Source organism: Tasmannia lanceolata, unplaced genomic scaffold (genome assembly GCF_043159265.1).
Source record: "Tasmannia lanceolata isolate RefF3 unplaced genomic scaffold, GAP_Taslan_0.1 ptg000002l, whole genome shotgun sequence".
NCBI classification, from domain to species: Eukaryota; Viridiplantae; Streptophyta; class Magnoliopsida; order Canellales; family Winteraceae; genus Tasmannia; species Tasmannia lanceolata.
In genome coordinates, this window is record NW_027518679.1 from 33,053,011 (window position 1) to 33,077,272 (window position 24,262).

General features: G+C 38.0%; 1 protein-coding gene and 1 pseudogene across 1 annotated transcript; both read left to right on the forward strand.

The window, feature by feature from the left end:
* Positions 1-1,231: 1,231 nt before the first annotated feature.
* LOC143870350 (methyl-CpG-binding domain-containing protein 5-like) lies at positions 1,232-16,988 on the forward strand. The gene is made up of 4 exons (XM_077376598.1): positions 1,232-1,709; positions 15,753-15,881; positions 16,285-16,514; positions 16,814-16,988. The coding sequence occupies exons 1-3, from the start codon at positions 1,338-1,340 to the stop codon at positions 16,504-16,506; spliced, it is 723 nt and encodes a 240-aa protein (XP_077232713.1). The 5' UTR covers positions 1,232-1,337; the 3' UTR covers positions 16,507-16,514; positions 16,814-16,988.
* Positions 9,745-13,930, forward strand: LOC143884265 (tubulin alpha chain pseudogene; annotated as a pseudogene).
* Positions 16,989-24,262: the final 7,274 nt, after the last annotated feature.

Sequence of the window (24,262 nt, forward strand, 5' to 3'; positions counted from 1 at the left end):
GTTTTTAATCCAAACAGTGACGTCAACTGGATTTGCTAGGTTTTTTTTTCCTACAATTCCTAAATTCCCGCCAAAATTTAGGGGTGTCATTACCAAATATGGGAAGGGAGGAGAGAGAGGGAAGAGAGAGAAAGAGAGAGAAAAAGAGAGGACATCATTCCCTAGGAAAGAAAAAGAGGGGACCATGTCATCACAGAAGCAATCATTACAAGAGTGGGATTAAAAAAATTCTAATGCTAAAAGGCAACCAAACATGGGATGGGAAGAAAAAATTACTAAAAACTTTCTAGGACAAAAATTTTACTGGCAACTAAATGGAGCACGTAAAAATTTAAGGGTATTTTTTTCATTCACGCTGAAGTTTTTATTTTGAGGATGGAAACCACTTTTATATCCCATCTTTAAGGTGATGATAAGTTCTCACCCTCTCTAGGATGATTCGCCCCCCTTAAAGGATGGTATGTGCCAGACTTTAATGCTTTTTATTTTTTAATGTCAATTTGCATTATTGGGGTGCAAACTATCCTACAGGGGGTGCGAATTTATCATTTCTTTATTATGAAAGCTGAAAAACTGACCCTCACTCAACGACTCCTTTAACTTTCACACAGTTTCATTGCATCTCTCTTCCAAACCCCAATATAATGGCTCCTTATATTCATTTCCATAGGATGAAAATGAAAATGATTTTTGGGGCACAACCTATTTACATGGACGGTTTGGATCATCCTATGGACTGGGCCGTACATTACTTTTTAAAAAATAGAGTTTGTACGGCCACGGATCATATAAAATCTCCCAATCTAAGTACTCATTGAGATAACCAATGTGCTATAGCTATACACTCTCGCACATGTTTTCACTTAGGGGTGCAACTCGGGTCGGGTTCGGATTGACTTTTCCCAACTCGGGTTGGTTGAGGGTTCGGCAACCCGACCTGAGTAAAACCTGAAATTTTTTATAATTTTTAATTTTTTTTAGATTAAAAACTCGGGTTGGGCCGCGTTGATCTCAAGTCGGGTCAGTTTCGGGATGGGAAAAAGGTTCCTTGGGTCGGGTCGGGCTCGGGTTGGGAAAATGGGTTCCTCAGATTGGGTTGGCTCCAACCCAACCCAACTCGAGGTGCACCCCTAGTTTTCGGGGATTGAAGGGTATTTTGGTCATTTACCGCCAAAGTTTTTACGTTTTAGAACGGGGACCCCACAATCTCTCCTACAAAAAACTGAAAAATTACTCTTTAACTCGACTCCTGTACCTTAACACAGTTTCACTCCATCTCTCTTCCGAACCCCCAGTATTTCATCCTTCCAAACTCAACCCATCAAAATCCAGCCGCGATGGACTCCGACGCAACACCTCCAGGCCCGGACCATTTTGTCCGATTTGCCGCAGAGGCCCTCTCAATTCCCGATCCAACTCGGTCCTGCCCCGAGTCGGAATCCGACACACATAAAAAAGATGAGAAAAATCTCATTAAAGAAGTTTTGGTAATGGAAACAGTCACAGAAAAAGAAGAGAATGAAAAAGACAAAGAAATAGAAAGAGAAGCTTACGTGTCAACAACCCCGGCTTACACGTCAGAGGAACATAAATCATGGATGGATCTTGCCGTGATTCCGTCCGAGACGCCGGAATGGTTGCCGGCGGGATGGGTGACGGAGGTGAAGATGAGAACTTCCGGCGCTCAGGCTGGAACTAAAAAAGATAGGGTATTTGATTTTGGAATTTTTTTTTTATGGAAATTAGAAACCCTAGAAATTGAGAAATTGATTATTTGTTTTGGGGAGGTCTCTAAGGGCCTGTTTGGGTCGCAGGAATTTTTTTTGGAAAAGTTTGGAAAGGAAAAATATTTCTAATTCTTCCTACTTTTTAAGTTTTTTGTTTTTCAAAAAAAAGATAAGTTGAAAAGACTTTTCAGTTTTTACATAGAGTGAGTGACCTTCAATTTATAATAATGTATAATAAAGTCCTAGAAATTGAGACTTGTTTGTTTGTTATAGGGGGTCTCTAAGGGCCTGTTTGGATTGCATGTTATTTTCTTTTTATTTTTTTTGGAAAGGAAAAACATTTTTAAATTTTCCTATTTTTTTTACACACACAGAAAAAGAGAACTTGAAAAGAACCCTTTTCAATTTTTACATAGATTCCCTGTTTGGATTGCAGGAATTTATTTGAAAAGGAAAAATATTTGTAAAAATATCGACGTTTTACACATGAAAAAAGGTAACTTGAACCTAACTTATTCAATTTTTTTTTTTTTTTTGTTTGAAGATGGATCTTCAATTTACAATGATATGCATCTAAATCAACTATAATCATATCATTTCCTTCTAAATTTGTGTAAAGAAATTTTTTTCTATTTTCAGTCAAAAATGTTTTTCTTGCAATTGAAATAGGCCCAGAGTGACCTTCAATTTATTTATAATAATGGCCTTCTAAATTAACCAAAATCATATATAACATTTATCTCTATATGGTGGAAAGAAAATAATTTCCATCAGAAATGTTTTTCTTGCGATCCAAACAGGGCCTTAGATTTTGAAATATACAATAATTTGAATATTCTTGTTTCGTTGTATGTTGCTCTATTTCATCTGGAGGATATTTTTCTTGCTATGATCTCAGGGTTTGTATTTCTTAGAAACGTATTCCATTTCTTAGAAACGTATTCCATTTCTAATGTCAATGAAGTTAGTTATATTTTTCTTTGACATTCCGAAGATCTGAAATCGGGGGAGGGTAGCAATTTTGTACGTTTTGATAGAGGAAGGGCTTTGAGGGAATGGATGGGTGAGAGTTTTGGTTTATCATGACATCTATGAAAGAAAGTTTTTTGAGCTAAATGTAAATGTTTTTGGGTTTTGCTATAGTTCCTTGCCGGGTACTGTACATGATAGAAACGGATACTATCAGTTGGTTAGAACTTAGAATGTCTGTTTAATACGATAAATATTCGAGAATGCTACCTGTTTTTCGTCTGTTTTGTGGTTAGTGAAACTTCAATTTAATCAAGTATTGGTCTGTATGATTGACAAACCTTGAAATATTAGCCATTTATGGAAGCTGCATTATAATTACAGCAGAAAGATCTGTTGAACTTAAGGTAATCTTGTTGGGTTTGGTGTGGTTCTTTGCCAGATACCGAATATGTTAGAAATGGAACCCGTCAGTTAGTTAGGGCGGCAGTTAGATGCGATGAAACATGTGGAATGCTCTCTTCTTTACATCTTATTTAGTTTAGTGAAGACAGAATTTAGCTGAATATTGGTCCGTATGATCATAACAAAATTTAAATTTGTTTACCAAATATGGAAACTGCATTATATTTACGATAGAAAGGTCTGTTGAGCTAACAATAGATGTTGTAGGGTATGTTTTGGTTCCTTGCCAGATTCCAAACGCGATAGAAATGGAAACAATCATTTAATAAGAGTCGCAGTTTGATACGATGAAACATGTGGAATGCTCTCTAGATTACATCTGTTTTCGGTTATTGAAGGCAGAATTTAGCTGAATAGGTTAGTATGATTATGTCGGAAAAATTGGGATGCAATTACCATATATGGAAACTGCATTATAATTATGATAGAGAGGTTTGAGCAAAAGTAAAATGTTGTCTGGTTTGTTGCAGTTTCTTGCCAAAGTAAACTTGATAGAAATGACATCTGTCAGTTATTTAGGGTGGACTTTGCTACGATGAAACGTTAGGATTGCTATCTGCTTTACATTTGTTTTGTGTTAGTGAAGACTGAATTTACCTGAATATTGGTCGACGACAAAATTTAAAAATATTTACCATATATGGGAGTTTCATTATATCATCCATTAAGTTTTCTTCGATAGAATTTTAGATTTAGTTTATGTTAGTTATTTTATGGTTTCAGATACCAAATATTTTTCTAGGGAGGCTAGAATAGGAAATAAGAACTATTATCTTTATCTTTATTGTTAAGACTCCCAAAAGTATAAGGTCTGCATGACTAATAACTATTCTTATGATTTCTCCCTAGAAATATTGAATTTGATATTAGGATAGAATAATTGATAGTTCCTCTCTTGTTTTCTATTATTTATGCTTTTCCGGAATCCTAGGAGGCCTGCACTTAAACAATTGCAATTATTTCAAGCCTTCTCGGTTGCTTGCGTGTTTCCTAATCTGTATCTGGGATGCTACTTTTAGTCATGCTTTCATCTTATGTGTTAAGTAAGGAATTGATGGCATTCCACACAACTCGCGACTTGAGTTAAATTGCAATTAATTGAAATTATTTATAAATCTGTCTTTTGATCTATCAATGTTGATGCTAAACTACAAACCAGGTAGAGGTGAAAATCAATAAAAAACTTTGTCATGTGTTTGTTTTATTTCATCAGGAAAGATTTTGTGAAACGTCCACACTGAATTACGTTATTATAAGTTCAGTCAAAGAATCCTGATCATGCCGCTTTCAAGTGTGAAGACCACTTAGTAAAAACCAATCAGATCCATTTCACTGTCGGTGGTCTTGGTCACATTTGGACAGCTTGGAGTATTTCATACCGCGATTCTGTTTAAGCATTTCAAGCTGGAATATTTATCTTAGTTAATATTTGATTATTATATGCTTATCAATAAGGAATAATGCCATTTGGGGTCTGAAATCTTACGATAAACCGGTTTTAATGGTTGGGTTTTGAAAACCGAAGTCAATGCCAAAATCAAAGGTGAATGGAGCACCTGAAATCCTCATTAACAACCTATGGGGCCGAAGAAATCGAGGATGGGCATCGCTTGATCCCAAGTAATTGTAGGAATCATAATCATTATGTGGAGAGTAGATAAGTTCAACATAGATGAAATTGCGGAAAAGGAATTCACCCTCTCGATGATGGTATAGAAAAGGAGAGGCAATCTTAAATGGAAACTATTGGAGGTCTATAGACCGTCCAGGGCAAGGCTAGGTCATCAATTATGGGCTGAACTACATGGAATGCATGATCCGTGGAGGGGACCGTGGATAGTGGGCGGAAATTTCAATACTATAAGATTCCCGTGTGAAAGAACTGCTTGGGGAGAACCACAATGAGTGTGAAGAAATTATCAGAATTCATTTAGAAGAGTGAGCTTGTTGACCTTCCATTGGAGGGGGTCAAATTTACATGATCAAATAATCAAGCTAACCTTATTCAATGCAGGCTGGATCATGTCCTTATCTCCAAAGAGTTTGTTTTTTCTTTTGAATGGGATGATAGGTTTACTTTAATCGTCCAAAGGTCTTTTCGACGCCCAACATCCGACCATTGCCCACTGTTATAAGAAATGAAAGACGCTGAAGGCGAGCAGAGCACATTCAAATTTGGTATGGATTGCTATGAGATACTTGGTTTCAACAAGAAGGCCAAAGAATAGTGGAAAGAACACCAAGTGGAAGCTGGAAAGGATTCATCCTCAACAAGAAACTGAAGCTATTAAAGTAAAAAATTAATGAATGAAAGAAAACATATGAATTTGAAAAGAAGTTTGGGAAAGAGAAAGTTCTGCTAGGAATCAAATTGCTAGATTGAGGGGTAGGTGAAATCAGCTCTTCCCCCCTGATTTTTCTCTTTCTTTATTTGCTTTTCTGATTGTTCTAGCTATCTTTGTACGGACCATCTCGGTCTTTGTTAGTTTGCTTAATATAATTGCCTACTGCTTTCAAAAAAAGAAAAAGAAAAAGAAATCAGCTTGAAGGTCAACTAGAAGAATGCAGGAGCAGCACTAAAGTTGGAATATGAGGAAAACCTTAGACGGGATGAAATCTGTTGGCGCTAGAAATCGTGGGCCATATGGCTAAAGGGATAAGAACTCTAGATTATTTCATAGGATGGAAAATGATAGAAGAAGGATCAACATAATCAACTGCTTGGTGGATGGGGTCCAATACTTCTCTAAGCTTTTTTCTCAGGATTGCGAATGGCGGCCCAAACGGGGAGTGTGTGTGTGTGTGTAGGGGGGGGGGGTGTTTGGTGGAAGTGGTTAGCTTTCAAGCAAATCATGCATGATCAATTTTGAAAAGGGAGTTCGAGGAAGGAAACAAATCAGAAATACCATCTTTAACATGAAAAAAGACAGACCCTTAGATCCAGATGGATTCCCAATTTCGTTCAACTAAAAGTATTGAACGGTGGTAAAAGAGGACGAAATGATCTTCATCTTCATGTCTAAGTTCCACAATAGTGGAAAGATGGGAAGGGAGATGAACAACAAATTTATCACACTCATACCAAAGAAAGAATACTGAAAAGATTGTAGGCATATCAGCTTACTACATGGCATCTACACAATCTTAGCCAAGACTCTAGCAAGAAGGGTAAATAATGTGATGGTGATAATCATCTCATAGTTTCAAGGCACTTGTGTAAATGGGAGCCATGTTTTAGATAATATACTTATCAGAAATGAGCCAGACAAACGAGATAAAGGAAAAGGAGTCCTGGCTTTGAATACTAACAAAGACTCCGGGCACCCAGAATTGGTAGGTTTTAAGGATTTTCTAACAATGGGCGATGTCTTCGGGATCTCCTACCAGTAGAACCTAGAAAAAACCAGAGAAATGTTACCGGCGATGCAAGCAAGAGCTGTAGATAAGACAATAGACAGAGATAAAGAGGTTGAACCAAAAGGTGGATTACATGATTAAAATGTATACTTTGAGAGGCGAACAACTGCATGTTTTAGGGAGTATTGGTTGTCTGCTAGAAAGTTCTTTATTTAATATCCACACATATCGTTTCCGAGTTAATTGAGCAGTGATACGTAGAGATGGAATTGAGAGTAAGGATCTTGTAAGGTGGTACCTAGATCGTGGAAATTGTACTGATGGTTGTAGTTTTATAGGTCAAAGGATCGGCGGTTATAAGGAAGGAATCTTCTAAAGGTTACTTTTTGAGATGGCATCTTAAGATCCCAGTTGCTCTTGAAGAACGAGGAAATCCCATGAATAGCTTGAGAGACTATGTTTTTTCGCTGAATGGAGACACTCTGCCCTGGAATCTCCGTCAAAACCCGTCTAAGGAACTGAGATTCGGCAAAGGTTGTGGGATGGAAATCTTCAAATATGTAAAGGATAATATAAGCAGGAGGAAAGGGATCACTCGATGTTTTTTGTTCTGTAAATGTACTTCATTGGCTACAGGTATACCTGTGCCAAATTTCATATTTCTCTTGTAATGCAGGCTGGGACCCCTGGTCCTGAATGCTTTTTCTGAGAATTAATGAAAGATGTCATCTTTCAAAAAAAAAGAAATGAGGTATCAATACAAGGAAGAAGGATGGCGATGAAGAGATCATTTGCAAGATCGGTGTGGAAAAAGTATATGATCCCGTCATTCAAAAAGTATATGATCATGTTGATTGGAAGTTTTTCGACTTCATATAGGAAAAGATGGGCTTTGGCGTTAAATGTCGGAGATGGATAAAAGCTTGCATTTCGTCAACTTTTTCTATCCTAGTGAATGGGGCTCCAGCTACCCTTTGGTTGTTCAAGAGGCGTCAGACAGGGTGATCCAATATCTGCCTATTTATTTATTATGGTGGCTAAAGCCCTCAGTCTTCTACTTGCAAAGGAGGAAGAAAAGGGGCTGCTTCAAAGGTTTGAGAACTGGCAAATGCAGTTAGGCTATCTCGCACCTCCTGTTTGCAGATGACACCTTAATATTCCTAGACCATAATGTGCAAGCTGTAAGAAACCTAAAAAGTGCTTTCAAATGTTTCTTGAGGTCGCAAGTTTGATCCTGCCTTACCTTCCAAAAAAAATGGAGAACTAAGAGGTGTTGGAATATGTGAATGTACTAGGGTGCAACAAAGAGGAGCTTCCCATCACGAATCTGCGGCTTCCATTGTGTTATGGAATTCCTCATGCCTCTCGTTGGAATCCGGTTGTTGAAAGAATTGAAAGAAAGCTTGCTTCCTAGAAAAAGCACAACCTCTTGTTTTAGGGTAGGACAACACTCATCTGATGAAGCGAATAGAGAAGATAAAAGGGATTATTTTTTGGGAATGAGGGGAGTATAACAAAAAGCATAAACATCTCATGAAGTGGAAGAAGGTGTGTAGATTTAAAAAAACAGGGTGACATTGGAATTGGGAACTTAAGAAAGAGGAACAAAGCATTAATCGGAAGATGGCTATGGAGATTTGGGGAGGTGAAAGATCCCATATGGCACAAAGTCGTTGGAGATAAGTATGGGCAAGGATGGGGGATTAGGATACTGGGAACCATAGTTGTAAATTCCGTTTCGGTCGCCAATTCGTTTTGGCCACCGAAACAAAATTTCGGTGAGACTTCGGTCATTTCGGTGCATTTCGGTCGAAACTTTTCGGTCACACAAAAAATATATTAAAAAATATGAGAAAAATCCAAAAAAATAAAAAATCAATAGAAAAGGATGAAAAACTAGCCCTTTCTTTTCTCTCTGCATCTAAAAGTTGCTTCATTCGATATTTTACATCTTCAGTCACTTTTTTGCATGATGCTACTTCATCAGGAATAACCGCTAAATGTTCTTTCAAGCGGGTTATACCTCCACCCGATATGACTTTGCCACAGAATATGCAAGTTACTTTATTTTTTTGATCTGGAACCAATGTACCGTAAACCCATGCCGGGTCATCCGATCTAGCGGGTGCCGAACCAATAGAGGATGTTCTTGCAGAAGGTCCTGAGCCCGACCCACTCATTCTGAAATGAAGTAGAAGAAGGGGGAAAATGAATTAGAAGAAAGGAAATTGAAACAAATTACAAAAAATGAAGTAGAAGGGGACAAATGAAGTAAGAAATAAAAGAAAGGAAATGGAAAGAAATAAAGAGAACCTTGAGGTTGACCTTGATTTGAAGAGAATAAGATAATATTAGCTTTCCCTCACTTGAAATTTGTAGTGTAACTTGTAAGCCTTCACTTGAAATTTGTAGTGTAACTTGTAATTTGCAAGCCTTAGGGAAATAGTTCTTGTAGTTGTAAGTTGAAGGTAGGCCTTTATTTTGCTCCAAAATGGACTTGGATTGAGTTGAAGAAGAGTGTAGACTTGTACGAAATTTATTAGAATAGATAGTGTAAGTGAAAGTAGAAAAGAGAAGGAGAATCACTTATGTGAAGGTGGAGGAGAAGGAAAGGCTATTTATAGAGTTTTTTATTGTTTGTGCAAGTAAAAATGACTAAAATACCCTTCCCAACAGCTATAAACGGTCACATTTGAAGGCTAAAATGGTCAAAAACCCAAAAGAGCCGTTACAAGGGCATTGATGTAATTTCTGCAAAAAACAGTCAAACTAGCCGTTATAGGCAATTTCGGACGAAATTCAAAATTTCGTCCATTTCGGACGAAATCCGAAATTTCGAACGAAATGACCGAAATTGACTGAAATTTCGGACGAAACGAAATTTTGAGGATTTCGTTTCGTTTTCGGAACAAAAACGAAATGTTTCGTCCATTTCGGACGAAACGAAACGAAATTTATAACCTTGCTGGGAACCCTTCTATAGGAAAATGTTCGGGTGCATGGAAGTTCATCTATGGGTCTAGATCCCTATACGGGCCTTTAGTTAGATTCAAAGTCGGGAGTGGACATGGGACAAGGTTCAGGATATATCTTTGGCTAGGTGATCCTCAATTGTGCCATGTATTCTCAAACTTGTACCTTCGAGTGATAGATAGAGTGGCCAAATTGTGCGACTAAATGGAAAGGAGGGGGGGGGGGGGGGGGGGGGGGCGTGGTGTTGATTGGGTCATTAGGCTTACGAGAAACCTTAAAGATAACGAAATACATAGTTATTCCTCTCTCATTGGTTTTCTATGCTTGTCATATTGCTCTCCAAACCTACAGAATCATCCGGTTTAGACTCAACAAACTTATGTGTTTTTTTTTTTTTTTCTGTTCGCTCGTTCTTTTTTTTTTTCCCGCTCTTTCTTCCACAAATTAGGGGAAAACAGGTAAGTTTGCACATCGCATGGTTATGGAAATTGATCGCCCCTCCTTGTGTAACGGCTTTCATTTGGAGTATGGCAAAAGGAAAAATCAATAGATGTGATCCTCAATGGAAAAGAAGCTCCTACTTTCTAGCAGATGCATATTTTTATAAGAACGATGAAGAGTCGTTGACACGGTTTTAAATTTCGGTCGAAACATTTTGTTTCGGTGAAAATATTTCGTTTTCGGCTGCTACCGAAATGAAATCTACTTGAATTTGGAAATTATAAAATTTCGGGCGAAATTTTAACATTTCGTTAATGTTTCGGTCGAAATATGCGAATCATACAACTTTTCATATAAAAAAAGCAAAATTTCTGTCAAAATATCGACATTTCGACATAAACCTTGACAAAAATGAACTCTACCAACATAAAAAGAGAACAACAATGAGATTCCTTTAAAAGCTTTCTGAAAAACATCAAATATAAAAAGAAAAACCAGTGGCGATGAGTCTTACCTGGATTTCGGTGGTGATTTCGGCGGTGATTTCATACTGAAATGTTTCCATTATTTTACAAGATTCGGTCAAAATTCGTACTGAAACCAAAGTATTTCCTATTCGATGAGGACTGATACCGAAATTGAAAACCTTGGTCATAGGGTATTCTTATGGTGCGTTGCACTTCTGCTCATCAAATATGTTGGCTCATAATCAAAAGCTTCAGAATTTCATGGGTGTTCCAAATTCAATCAAGAATATCATTCTTAGCTGGTTCATTGGGCCTTTTGCATTAGAAATCAAAATTGACCATATCCCTTAGGGAAGGAACGGTTAGAACTTTTCCACTTACTCCACGGGTGACATTCTTAGCAACTGGAGAACAATCATTAAAGAAAAAGGTATGGTGAAATAAGTAATCCCTTGATGGAGACCCCTCCCATGTGGCCCGGTGAAACTCAACTTTGATGGCAGTTCCAAAGGCAACCTAGGTAGTGTGGGCATTGGCGACATCTTCGGTGATCATAACGGTGGCATGATCCTCACCTGTTCAGGTCCAGTGGAGGGTGTGCGACTCTAATGAAGTGGAAGCTAGAGCCCTTCTTTGGGGTTTGAGGTGGCCCACAAGCCAAGATCCAAGTCCGGGCCTTTGATCATCGAAGGTGACTCCACAAACGTCTTAGCATGGGCAAGTAAGAAAGCTGCAGGCCCATGGAAACTAGCTGATATAAATTACAGATCTCTGATTGATTGTAGGTCATTTCAACCATATGAACATGTCAGCAAATGAGCAAGCGGATAAATTGGCTAAAGAAGGAGTGGATAAGGAAGAAGCGACGTTGGAAAACTACAATGTAGAGGAAAGGACAGCAGAGTCTTAGGGTTTGATGGTGGTTTTTATGATGTTCCTATCGTATATACTTTTGAGAGATGCCTCGTCCCTACTGTATGCACGCTATGATTCCAATCAATAAACTTGTTACTTTAAAAAAAAAAAAGGTTTGAAAATAAAAAATCCATCACAGAGCGCATAAGCTGCATTCAATAGCAAGGGACCTAAATAATGTATAAATGCCTTTTGATTTTGAAATCTGATCTTGAATTAAATCTTCAATCCTTTTAGACCAAAAAATGAATAAAAAACCTCTTGTTTGTTTCTTTGTTTGTTTGTTTTATTAACGTGGAAAGATTGAGTGTAAAATGTCCACAGAGTTACAGTTTGAGAAATTTCAGTCAGTCAATCCTGATCGAATAGCTGTTAGGTTACACCTATTAAGATGCTGACCATCACCGGACACTTGACAGATCTCTCACACTGCAATTCTGTGTAAGCTTTTTGAACTGAAATATATTTTTTCGAACAAGTGTATAAACTGAAGGGGGAGTACAAAGCCAAAGTGGAAGCAGACAGCTTATCAGAGGTAAAAACTACAAAATAGGCATCTCAAACATAATTGAGAATTCTGATCAGGTAACACCAGAATTAGCAAGAGCTTCCACACAATCATTTACTTCAAACCGGAATATTTATCTTCTTTAATACATGCCTATTTCACACTTATAGTAATTTACTTTTATTGTATTATAGGAGCATTATATGCTTTAGAATAAGGAATAGAAAACATTTGGGGGCTTATTTCTAGCGAGAAAACAGGCACCGCAGGTTGTGGTTTGAAAACCAGAACATCCGTCATGCAAAACCCACAATTTGAATTCAATTACGATTAAACTAAATTATGTGCAAAGCCATCTTTGATTTATGAAATTAAGGGAGATTATTTTCATGCCGTGGTGGAGTCCTCTCCGATGTGGTTGGATTAAGTTTAATTTTGACAGAATCTAACAAGCGTTATTGCAGAAATCAGGGACCTTTGTGTCAAAATTGCACCTGAATTTCAGCATCGGTTGAGGTCAGCAAATGAGCAGGCAGATAAGCTGGCAAAAGGAACAGAGAAGGAAGATATGTTACTAGTTAATGAAGATTGTCTAGATGAAAGGCGGTTCGAGTTCTAGGGGAAGAGGAAGGGTTGGGTTGCTTCTATTCGTCATATGTTTTGTGGGATATCGCCTCCCATATGTATCCATTTTGTAGAGGGCTTTGGTTTATATGAATAAATTTAGTTACTTTAAAAAAAATCTTCAACAATAATAGACCAGAAAATCAATTAAAAACTGTCACGTGTTTGTCTTGTTTATTGAGAAATGGTCGAGTGCGAAAACAAACATGAGAGAGTGCATCTCCAAATCCACATCGGCCGGGCCAGAATCCAGGTTGGACATGCCTGTTGTGAGCTTTACTGCCTTGAACATGGCATCCGGAAGTTGCATACAACTGTACTGGTTTACAAGGGTTCCTGGTTTTTATATTGTTGGTGATGGAACTAGTTCTGGGCTTGGATCTCTACTGTTGGAAAGATTATCGGTTGATTATGGAAAGAAATCGAAGCTGGGGTTCACTATTTACCCTTCTCCACAAGTATCGACCTCCGTAGCTGAGCCCTACAACATTGTCCTATCAGCTTATTCTCTTTTGGAGCCCACAGATGTAGCTGTTCTCCTTGACAATGATGGCATCTATGATATCCGACGTAGATCACTAGACATTGAAAGGCCAGCTCATACTAATCTTAACGTGCTGGAATCACTGGTTATCTATTCATTAACAGCATCATTTCGTTTTGATGGAGCCTTCAACGTGGATGTCAAAGGAGTTTCAGACTAATCTGGTTCCCTAACCACATATTAACTTCATGCTTTCTTCGTATATTTTTGTGATATGTGCAGGGAAAGCATTTCGTGAGCAACTCTTTGTGGCAGAAATCACTAACAGTGCATTTGAGCCATCCTCCATGGTGGCAAAATGTGATCCTCTCCATGGGAAGTGCATGGCTTGGTGTTTGATGGATAGTGGTGATATGGCTCCGAAGGATGTGACTGCTGCAGTAGTGACCATCAAGACGAAAAGGACAATCCAGTTCGTGGACTGGTACCCAACAGGACTTAAATTTGGAATCAACTATAAGCCACCTACTGTTGTTCCTGGAGGGGATCTGGCTAAGGTTCAGAGGGCTGTGTGTGTGATTTCTAACTCCACTAGTGTTGGTGAGGTTTTCTCAAGGATTGACCATAAGTTCGATCTCATGTATGCCAAGCGTGATTTGTTTACTGCTATGCTGGTGAGGGAATGGAGGAAGGATAATTTCCTGAAGGTCTGAAGGACTTGCCAGCACTAGAGAAGGATTATGAGGAAGTTGGGGCGGAGCTGAAGGAGAGGAAGATGAAGGCTATGAGTACTTGAAATTAGAGATGTTGACTTCTGGTTTCTGTTTTTATATGGATTTATAAGTAATAGGCTCATTGGTCTAGACTGGAAGTGTAGCCTTAGGTTTATATAGTATATGTGGGTGGATATGTTTTGTTTTCCCAGCATTTCAATCCGGATTAATTATTGTATTTAATGTATGTGTATTATATACTTTTAATATAGTACCATGAAGTAGTTATATCCACTTTTGCACCTTGAAATTTTGCGAGGTGCTTTTGCAAGTGGTAACTACTATGTTAGACCAACCACAAATGTCGCCTGCTTTTTAGGCAATAAACTGATTACCACAGTCAACAGTCCCCTGGTTAATTGCTGGGTACGAATGTGGCGAGACTTTCCTTCTATTATTATATTATGACTATAAAAACTTCTATACTAACCCTTTATCCATGTATTCCTACATACATAAAAACACAATTCAAATAAGTTTCTTGCAAATTGTTCATCTATGATTTGGAAATGACCAGCTTTCTTGAGTAATGGATGCTTTTATGTAACCATGTTCAAAATTAAGGAATTAGTTTTATTGACTTTCCTTTTAAGCCTTATTATAGTAGTATCTGTCAACCAGGTTTAGAATCTATTCGTTACCTTTAGAACATGAAACCCTTAGTTCATCCTATCTTCAATAATCAGGAGGATCTAGACTCAGAGTTTTTGTATGTGCGTCCATTCTATCTTCAATAACCAGGAGGATATAGACTAGAGTTTTCATACATGCTTATGAAGATGACTTACTCGGTAGTAGAAAATATATCTCTTAATGAAATTACTTCGCTAGAATGATCATCGAAGCTCTAGAAGTTTATTGTATTTCCTGAGCTATTTTTCTTTTGAGGTAGAATTTTTTATTGTCTCCTGAAACCAGGCACGATGAGTTGTTTGTTAGAATTGATGATCAGACGAGAACCATTATCTCGTAGTTATCACTAAACAAAAGGGGCGGCCCAGTGCACGAGGCTCCTGCCATTGCGGGGTCTGGGGAGGGCTAGATGTATGCAGCCTTACCCCTGCTTTGCAGAGAGGCTGTTTCCGTGACTCGAACCATGACCACCAGGTCACAATGGAGCAACCTTACCGTTGCGCCAAGGCTCACCTTCATCTTGTAGTTATCACACTGTTGGTAAAATTTGTATCTTTCTCTGCGTAAAATTGAACATCTCATGGTTTATAATTTCCAATAAGTTGATGGCATTTCACACCATCGACCAACTAACAATTGCAGATCTCATGATTTCAGAGACGGATATACAACCAGAAATGGTAAAAATTTACTAGCAATGCTGCAGATGTTAAAAAACTTTGTTTTATATTTGTATTCGGATTGAAGAGAAGCGCATGCTGCTGAAAAATAATATCAAATGTTCACTATATTGTTCTATCCTTCCCTGAAATTTGTTTTAGGATTCATGAGAAGCACATGAAATGAGAAATGCCATCAGCTGATGGCATACATAATAGTTCTTAACATATGAAGCATTGATGATAGTTTTCACTATGTCCTTACATCTTTCCTCACATCCTGCAACCAAGAGTAGTAGGTTGACAACTTCACATAGAGAAATGCCATCAACCTATTGGGTAGTGAAATAAAGCAATTATATTCTTAAAGGCAGCGCTTAAACCATGGAACTTTCCGCAGTCTGTGATGTAGAATGGGACCTCTTATATGGTCACTGCTGAAATTACTTTTGTTGAACCCAGATTCATTGTTTAAGATTTATCTGCTGATACGAGATCCATTATTGCCGATGATTCTGCTGCTATTCTACGACCTTACAGTAAACATAAGATACTAATAATGTTCGGCTCATTGAATGAATACAAATAATTGTCAGATACTATACTTTTTCCGTTGCTTTTGTTAGAAGTTGCATTTGGTATTTTCTGAGTGGGTTTTAATTATGGCATCCTGTTATTTTTCCTCTTTTTTGGGGAAATTGTTCTCTGAAATTGGTATGTTGCGGCTAATAAGCATGAGATGTTATTGGTTTTTCAGTATTATTATGATCCTACCTCGCGTAAACGCTTTCGATCAAAAAAGGAGGTTTTTGACTTTCTGGAAACGGGAACAGTGCAAAGATCCAGGCCAAAACCAAAGGCTGAGGAGCAGTATGATACCCATACGGTGAGTTTTAGAATTGACTTCTCGACCAGTTGAAGATGAAGCAGAAACTAGTATTTCACTGTGCCTTGGGAAACAAAAGTTTAAGCTGTTAGAGTTGTGTTATTTAATCATTTATACTTCAATACTCCCCCCTCAAGTGTGGGCCCTCTTTTGGTTGGGCCGTACAGGTGAAGTTGTTTAATATCACAGAGTTGCTGGGTTTTGTTATTTAAGCCGTGTTCGTTTAAGATTATTGCAAATGATTGTGAGTGCCAAACCTATTATTGGACTCAAAATTACATTTAAATTTGAGTCCAATAATCGGTGTAGTACTCACAATCGGTTTTCATAATCTTAAACGAACGGGGCCTTAATCATTTATACTTGCAATAAGCCTTATCTCTACGCGTGTGCTTCTTTTCAGCCTTCTGGAAAATCTCGGTCTCATGAGCGAGATGGTTCTCTATCTAAGCGGAAAAGGGATATTTCATTCGATTATGTCAACAGGCCGGAAAAGGTCAAATGGGTTCTAACTGACCCTGCAGAAGGGTTGTGGACACCATATGTTAGTGAAGAAAAGGTTTCAAAGCCTACCAGGAGAGCATGGAGTGCTGCCCTTGAGTACCGTAGCGGTGGTTTCAATTGATTGCAAGAGTATTTTCTTTGTACCCTGTTTATTTCTGGGGAAATGATATGAGCACAACCCAAGTTTTAATAATTGCACTTGTCTTTTATTAATTAAAGAGCTATCAAAGATTATTACGGTCCCTAAAAAGCTATCATAAAAAAGAAAAAAACAAGCTTTGTTTGTGCAATTATTAAAACATGGTTGTGCTGATATCATTTACCTATTTCTTGATCACCAGTTTGTATTCTTGGAGTTTTATGCTCTACTAAATCCTTCTTTGGCTGATCTGCCCGTGTTTAATTATCTGACATTGCTGATTTTTCAGGTGTACTGAAGATACAAAAAAGAGGAAACATAATTTATTAATTTGTTCCTCGGATCCCAAATGCAGGAAAATAGTGAACTTGAGGTCATTCAGTGTAAGAAAGTTTGTCCCTCCTCTAATTTAACATTAAGACCGACATTTTGGAATGCATTTTTTGAAATCACATCTAAGATAATCTCTGAGAAATGAAGTTATATTTAGGGGTGCAACTCGGGCAGGTCGGGTTCGGGTTGAGGCCAACCCTAACCCGACCCGAGCAACCATTTAGTCAACCCAAACCTGACCTGAGTTCCAACCCGATGAGGTTCAACCCGACCTGACCCGAGCAGCCCTTTTTGCCAACCCGAACCCGACCCAACCTGAGTTCAACCCGATCCAACCAGAAATTTCAAGCTTAAAAACTAAAAAAATTATTAAAAATTTCGGTTGAACTCGGGTCGGGTTGCCCAAGCCCTAAACCCGAACCCGACCCGAACTCAACCCAGGTTAAGAAAACTCAACCTGAACCCGACTTGAACTCAACCCAACCTGAGTTTTTTCCGGGTTGAACCTGCCGGGTTCAGGTTGAGCCGGCCCGAGTTGCACCCCTAGTTATATTATTTTCCTCTTTTATGTTCCTTCACGTCAGCTATTTGGTCAGGATAAGTGTGTAATTCTGTATCATCCACCATTTAATTCCACACTGATCCCAAGATGGTACTGATCATCTAAAGGCTGACCTTGGTAAGGATTATTCACTGATAAGCTAGGCTAATCTTTGATCAGGATTATTCACTGAATAATTAATAATTATCTGTATTTTGAGCATTGGTTTGTGGGTTATCGACTATACACTGAATAGTTCTTTGTATTTTAAGTGCCTGATGTTTTCTTCTAGTTCATAGTTAGCCTTTTCCGAGCCTTTTAAAAGGTAAACAGAGAGACATGGGGATACATGAAGATGGGGAGTTCAGGGCAGTCCTAAATCTTATTTTATTAAACTATTATACAAAAATATCAGCATCATTCAGGGGTATTTTAGTAAAAATATGCCCTATGCAGTTTCCAGGATTTCTCAATCAAAACATATCTACAAGAAATCCCCCCCAAAATTTTCATAATTACCAATGATAACATTTTGTGCCTTAAGTTGCTTTTAATTTTAGGGATAATTACATTTACACCCCCTCTAGTTTCTGACACATCCACTTCCACTCCTATAGTTTAAAACGTGACAAATACACCCCTAAAATCTGTCCATCACTAAGGCAACGTTAAATCTTTGGAAATCTTTCACTCTCTCCGCAAGGCTCTCTCTAATAAGATTTTATATGCTGCAAGCTCGTTTAGTCCATTATTTTTCAAAAGTACATGTGCGGCCACACCTTAAGATGATCCAAACCGTTCATTTGATGGGGTAGAACATAAAAGTAATAAATACAGGCCACACCATAGGATAATCCCAACCGTCCATTTGATGGGCCACAATGTAAATAGATAGATTGTGGCCCAAAAACCATTTGCATAGGATGATCCCAACACTCTGATCTATAGAAGTATCCATAATATGCAATTCCTCTATAGATCAGAGGGCTGGGATTATCTTATGGAAGCGATATTTGGTCTACAAGCTATTTAAGATGTGGCCCATCAAATGGACAGTTTGGATCATCCTACGGTGTGGTGTGCCTATTAAATGGATGGTTTGGATCATCTATAGTGTGCCCATCAAATTGACGGTTTGGATCATCCTAATTTTTGAAAAAATAATGGACTACATGGGCTTACACAGTATAAAATCTCATAAGAGATGTTGCCTTTATCAGAGAGATTTTGAGACGATTTAGTGTTACAGTTAGATAAAGTGAGAGAATTTAGGGATTTCCAAGTTTAAAACATATATTTCATGGAAATAAAATTGAATTTATGTAGTTAAAAACATGGGACTCTACATGTTGAAATTAAAATAGAATTCTACTGATCTAGTTTCCTTTTAACAAACACTGCTTCTTTTTTTTTTTGGTTGGGAAGCTGGGATTGAACCTCCGACCTCAAGGTCAAAAGGACAAAACCTTGAACATTGAGTTAGAGGCCCAATCCCACAAACACTGCCTCTTCTTCTATAGATGAAAGTCGAAACAAAAAGAGTTAGGAAAGGAACAAAGATGGGTAGAGGGAAAAGAAATCAGTGATTTGTCAGAAGATATTATTCTCCACATCGTAAAATCTATAGTATCCTTTATTAGAATAGAAAGTTTGAAAAAAATCAAGGGACACTAGTGTCCAGAATGTATCCAATATGAGACTCTACATGTTCTAATTAAAATATAATTCGATAGCTAATTTAAATCGAGTTTCCTTTTAACAAACACCGTCTTCTTCTATAAATAACAAGTTTCTTTAGATAAGCATTAAAGAAGTTTGAATAAAATCAAACTCTTTTTTACCTATGCTATTAGTAGTCCCAGATAAACATAACTTCTACCTAATAGCTATCCGTAGAACAAAACAAAAGAACTCTACTAGTCTACGGTGGTGAAAGGAACAAAGATGGGTGGAGGGAAAAGGAGCATGTGTGCTCAAATCAGTGATTTTTCAGAAGATATTATTCTCCACATCCTCTCTTTTTTGTCCATGGGAGATGCAACAAGAACCAGAATCTTGGTAAAAAGATGGAGACATCTTTGGACTTTGATGAGTCTATGTTTATTGGAAGATGGCAAGAATTCATCAACTTAGTAGAAACAGAGTTGTCTCGTCGACAAGGAGCAACCATACTGAGTTTTAGGCTTCATGTGTGCCATCCCTTGAGAATTGGTCAAGTTCGTGTCCATCGATGGATAAATTTGGCCATCAGGAGTAAAGTGGAAGAACTTGATCTTTCCTACGAGGGGAAAGGTTTGTCTTTGCCTCAGACTCTTTATGTATAGTATAGATCACTTAAAAGTTTTAAAGTTAAGGGGTTGTTGGTTATATCTCTCCGGTGGTATGAATTTTTCTTCTCTCCAAATTCTATCTCTAGAGAATGTATATATGAGTGACGAAATATTTGATACTGTAATTCGCAAGTCTGTTCTCCTTGAGCAATTGACTATAGAGAACTGTTGTGGAAGCAAATATTTCTGGGATCCTGATCTGCTTAAGCGTTTGATGGTGAGTTCCCATGATGAATGGGAGATCAAGATTTACGGTCCCAGCTCCTATAAACTCTTTTCTCACCTCAAGAGACCGTGTTTACGTGATTGAGATGGCCTCCAGGGAGCTTCATGGTGCCAAAGTCGAGGTAATTTCATCTTCTCAATTCCACCTATTCACTTCCTTCTAACTCCCATGTTTGACATAAGGGTGCAACTTGGGCCGGGCTCAATCTTATTTGGGCTCGGATTGGGTTGGAATTTCCTGAAGTACGGTTGGATTAGGGTTGTAATCATGGTTTTAAATTTCGAAATTTTGGATTTCGGTCAACAGGGAAACTGAAACTACCGAAATCCAAAATTACCGAAACGTACTAGGGGCCGTTCGGATACGCGGATTTTAGAATCCCGGTTTTTAGTTTGAAAACAGTGTAAAAGAGGGTTCATGATCAAGCTGCTGCCGCTGTCCTAGCAGCGTTTCATGGATTTTAAGTAAGAAAACCAGGTTTTAAAAATCTCCTTTGCATCCCGAGATTTCTAAAACCTGGAAAAATGGGAGGATCTGCTACTCTCTTGTTGCTGGAAAGAACGGCGAGAAGTCAAAACGAGTCAAAAACGACGGCTGGCCCGCTTCTTCTCTTGTCTCTTAGCTACAATTTTAAAGAAATCCCGGATTCTAAAATCCGCATATCCAAACGGCCCATAAATTTCGGTAGAAATTTCAGAAATCTCGTCAATTTCAGTGAAATTTCAAAAAAAATATTAAAATTTTTTCCTTTACCAAATTTCTGCCGAAATTACCGAAATTTCGGCCCAAAAAAACCGACATTTCGTGTCTCTACTGAATTTCGGCCGAAATTTAGGGATTTCGGTTTTGGGCTAGGTCGAAACCGAAATTTCAAACCATAGTTGTAATAGCCAACCCGATTTGATTATGGGTTTGGTTAGGGTTGAGACTTGGACAAGCTGTCCTGAATCCCACTAATTTTATCATGATGCCATTGCCAGGATTTTTCTGTTACAATTTATCATAATATCATCGTTTCCAATTTGATTTTGTAGTTTCAACGAACAATTGAAGAGATAAAACGAGATCACGAGTCCCAGAGGGGTTTCCTGACGATTATTTTGTGACATCAGTTAAACAAAGTGTTGGGATTTATGATATTTAATGTGACCTTGTGGGAAAAAAAATATTTTTTTGTCATTTACTTTACTCTTATATGGTCTTGGGTATGATGAAATTGTTTTAAATCGATTGGAACACACAGACACACATATATAATGAGTAATCCCTATTGACCAAATTAAGATGTGAGAAGTCCACAAAATATTTTGCAGTGGTAGTAGGACCATGTGAACTGCCAATAAAATGTTTATCTCCGACACGTGTTACTTGGAATGTTTCCTCGTAGGTGTAAGTGACTAACCTGTCAATAGGGATGAAGGCTAAGGGGACGCTCCCCTCTCCTCCAATAGGAATTTTTTTACTAAGTTACGGTTTTTTCATAGAGTCCCGATATTTGCCCACTGTAAGGACGATAGATTTAGTTCCACTTTTTTCATAAATTCCCTATTATATGATAGTATTTGGGTTCCCTCACAATCAGCCCAAATTAAGTGCCTATATTATGATTTTTTTTACCGTAATAACTAACAACCAACCCAAATTAATAGTAACCCAAATCTCTTCCACTCCCCCCCCCCTAAGTTTCTATTTCTACATGCTTGAGAATGGACGAAAATCTGGAACGTACAATGGAAGGGTATTTATGACATGAAGTCGGAAGCAAAACATTCACCCCGTGCTTTTACTTGGGACAACCCCTTGTAGTGTATTTATCAGTTATGACCACTCTTTTACATTAGAAGGGCTGTCCGAAGTTTAAAAAGGGCAAATATATCCAATAGTTTTCAAAAAGTACCGTGGGGCCTACTTCATAGCATGATCCAAACAATTCATTTGTTAGGCTACAACCTAAAAAAACAGCACCCTATAATCCATCTCCATAGAATGATCCTAACCCTCCGATCTCAAAGCATAGGATGATCCTAACCCTCCGATTTATAGGGGATTGCCCGTAAAAGAAACCTCTATAGATCCGAGGGTTAGGATCATCATTCCTGTTTTTAACATGGTCTGGATTGCAAAAGTTTGTAAAGGAAATTTTTTTCTACAATTGCCAAGAACTTATTAGAAAAGAGACAGTCAGATAGCAAAGATAAAAGTAAGGGAAACAACTCTTCCTAAAAAAAAAAATCAAATAATGGAGGTAGAAAATAAAAAAAAGCTAAAGATTCTTTAGATACACCCTCTTTAGCCAAACTATCCGCCACCGAGTTCTCACATGCAAAAAAGGTATGGATGATGACCCAATCCGGTAAAAAACTTCATCAAAATATTTATCGAATCTATATGGATGATGTTGCAATGTTTTTAACCAAAGGATCACATTTAGTGAATCTCCTTCCACAACCACGGAATCCATTTGATGATGATCCACTAGCTTAATCCCTTGGTAGGCCACTCGAACTTCTGCTTCCGATGCGTCTGTTACCTAATGGGACCAACATAGGCCCATAAAACCTCCCACACGGCGTTTCTCAAAACTCTTCCGATTCCGACTAGTCCCGGATTTCCCAAACTACAACCATCAAAGTTCAGTTTAAGGAACCCCGGAGGAAGAGGCTCCCATTCTTGGACCACCTTTTGATTAGCCTCCACACTGAAACAAACTTCCCTATTTTATTTTTTTTACACACAAAAAAGAATAACTTGAACCAATTTTGCTCAATTTTGTTTAGAGAGAGACCTTCAATTTAACCACTAAGTTAACCATAATTATATCATTTCCCAGATTTTTTTTTGCCAAGAAACATATTTCTTGCAATCCAAACAGTGGCCACAACATTGTTTGTTTGGATTGCAGGCTGTAGACACCCCATTTTGACCTACCCCAAAAATTTCAAAATCGAATAAAATCCTGAAATTCAAGTCTTGGAACCGAATTCAAAGTCTCCCAGAATCACGCTTCAAGTTCCCGAAACCGGTTCCAGAATGTTCCGAAACCAATCTTGAAATTTCTGAAAACCGAGCCACAACTACGGAAAAAACCTGAAAAGTCTAAAAATTCCCTCGTTTGCAAAACATTTTTGAAAATCCGGATAGCCTAGATTTTCCTTGGACCCTAGTTGTATCCTTTGTTTGGAGGCCCTGATCTTCTGTTAGCCCAAGGGTTCAATATGTACTCCCATTGAAATGTTTTGATGATTAACAAACTCAATTTGACATAAAAAGATTTTATGTACTAATTCTATTGGCCAAGTTATTGTGTTCATAGCTTTAGTACATTCAAGATTGCACAACAAATGGCAACATCATTCAAGCTCAAGGTGAGAACAAAGACATGAAGAAAGAATCATCATCAATGGCAAATCAAAGCTAAGACAAGACCAACCCAAAGGCAAGTCAAGGTCATTCAAGAACAAGGTTGAATTCAAGCTCTACAAGGATGGAAATCAACTCAAAAGCTCAAGCATGGCTCAAGCATCAAAGGAGTTGATTGAAGACAAGTCAAACCCTTTACAAAGTGCCAACAAAAGTGAAGACCTAGCTATTTTAGAATGTATATGGTCTATCATGTATAGTTCAGGTCAAAGGCACAAAAGGGAGTTAAAATCAACCTAAATCGAACTTAAATGGTTAGTGAATGTTCATAGTGGTGTCCTCACATTTTTGGACCCTCATGACATTCCATTTAACATGATAGAATTGAGTTCCAAAAGCCTAAAGAAAAACAACAACTAAAACTGGAAAATCTGCTGTTTGAAGGCTTCTCGGAGCTCCGAGAATAGCTCCAGGTTCAAAAAATAATGGGACTACGGTCCGCTTGGAGCTCCAAGCCTGGACTCCGAGAAGACCGTTGGGGAGTCTAGAAAAGGCATATCTTGTGTTCCTCTATATATTTGAACCTTGGGATCTTTGGAAAACTACTTAAGGAGTTTACCTAACACTCTAAGAGCATTCAAAGGCATTTATTCTCATTCTCCTTAAGATTTTCACTTTCACTCTCTCTCTCTCTCGTGCCTTTAGCTTAGATTATCCTTGAGAGACCTTAGGCTTTTCATTTGTTCATCTTTTTCTTATGAGATTGAGTGTACTTTACATGTAATCAGCCTATCTAGAGCCAAGCAAGCTACACCTTCATTTCTTCTTTGTATTTGGCAACAAAGGGCACCATAGAAAACCCTTGGGGCACGAAGCTCGGTTTGTACAAGGCGGAAGGAACGCCGTATTTAAGTTCCTTTGAGAAGATAGTGGAATCTTCAAGGAGAG

Coding starts and splice junctions, on each gene's coding strand:
- LOC143870350 (XM_077376598.1), top strand. CDS start 1,338: ATGGACTCCGACGCAACACCTCCAGGCCCGGACCATTTTGTCCGATTT. Junction 1,710..15,752: donor CTGGAACTAAAAAAGATAGG/GTATTTGATTTT, acceptor TTGGTTTTTCAG/TATTATTATGATCCTACCTC. Junction 15,882..16,284: donor AGCAGTATGATACCCATACG/GTGAGTTTTAGA, acceptor GCTTCTTTTCAG/CCTTCTGGAAAATCTCGGTC.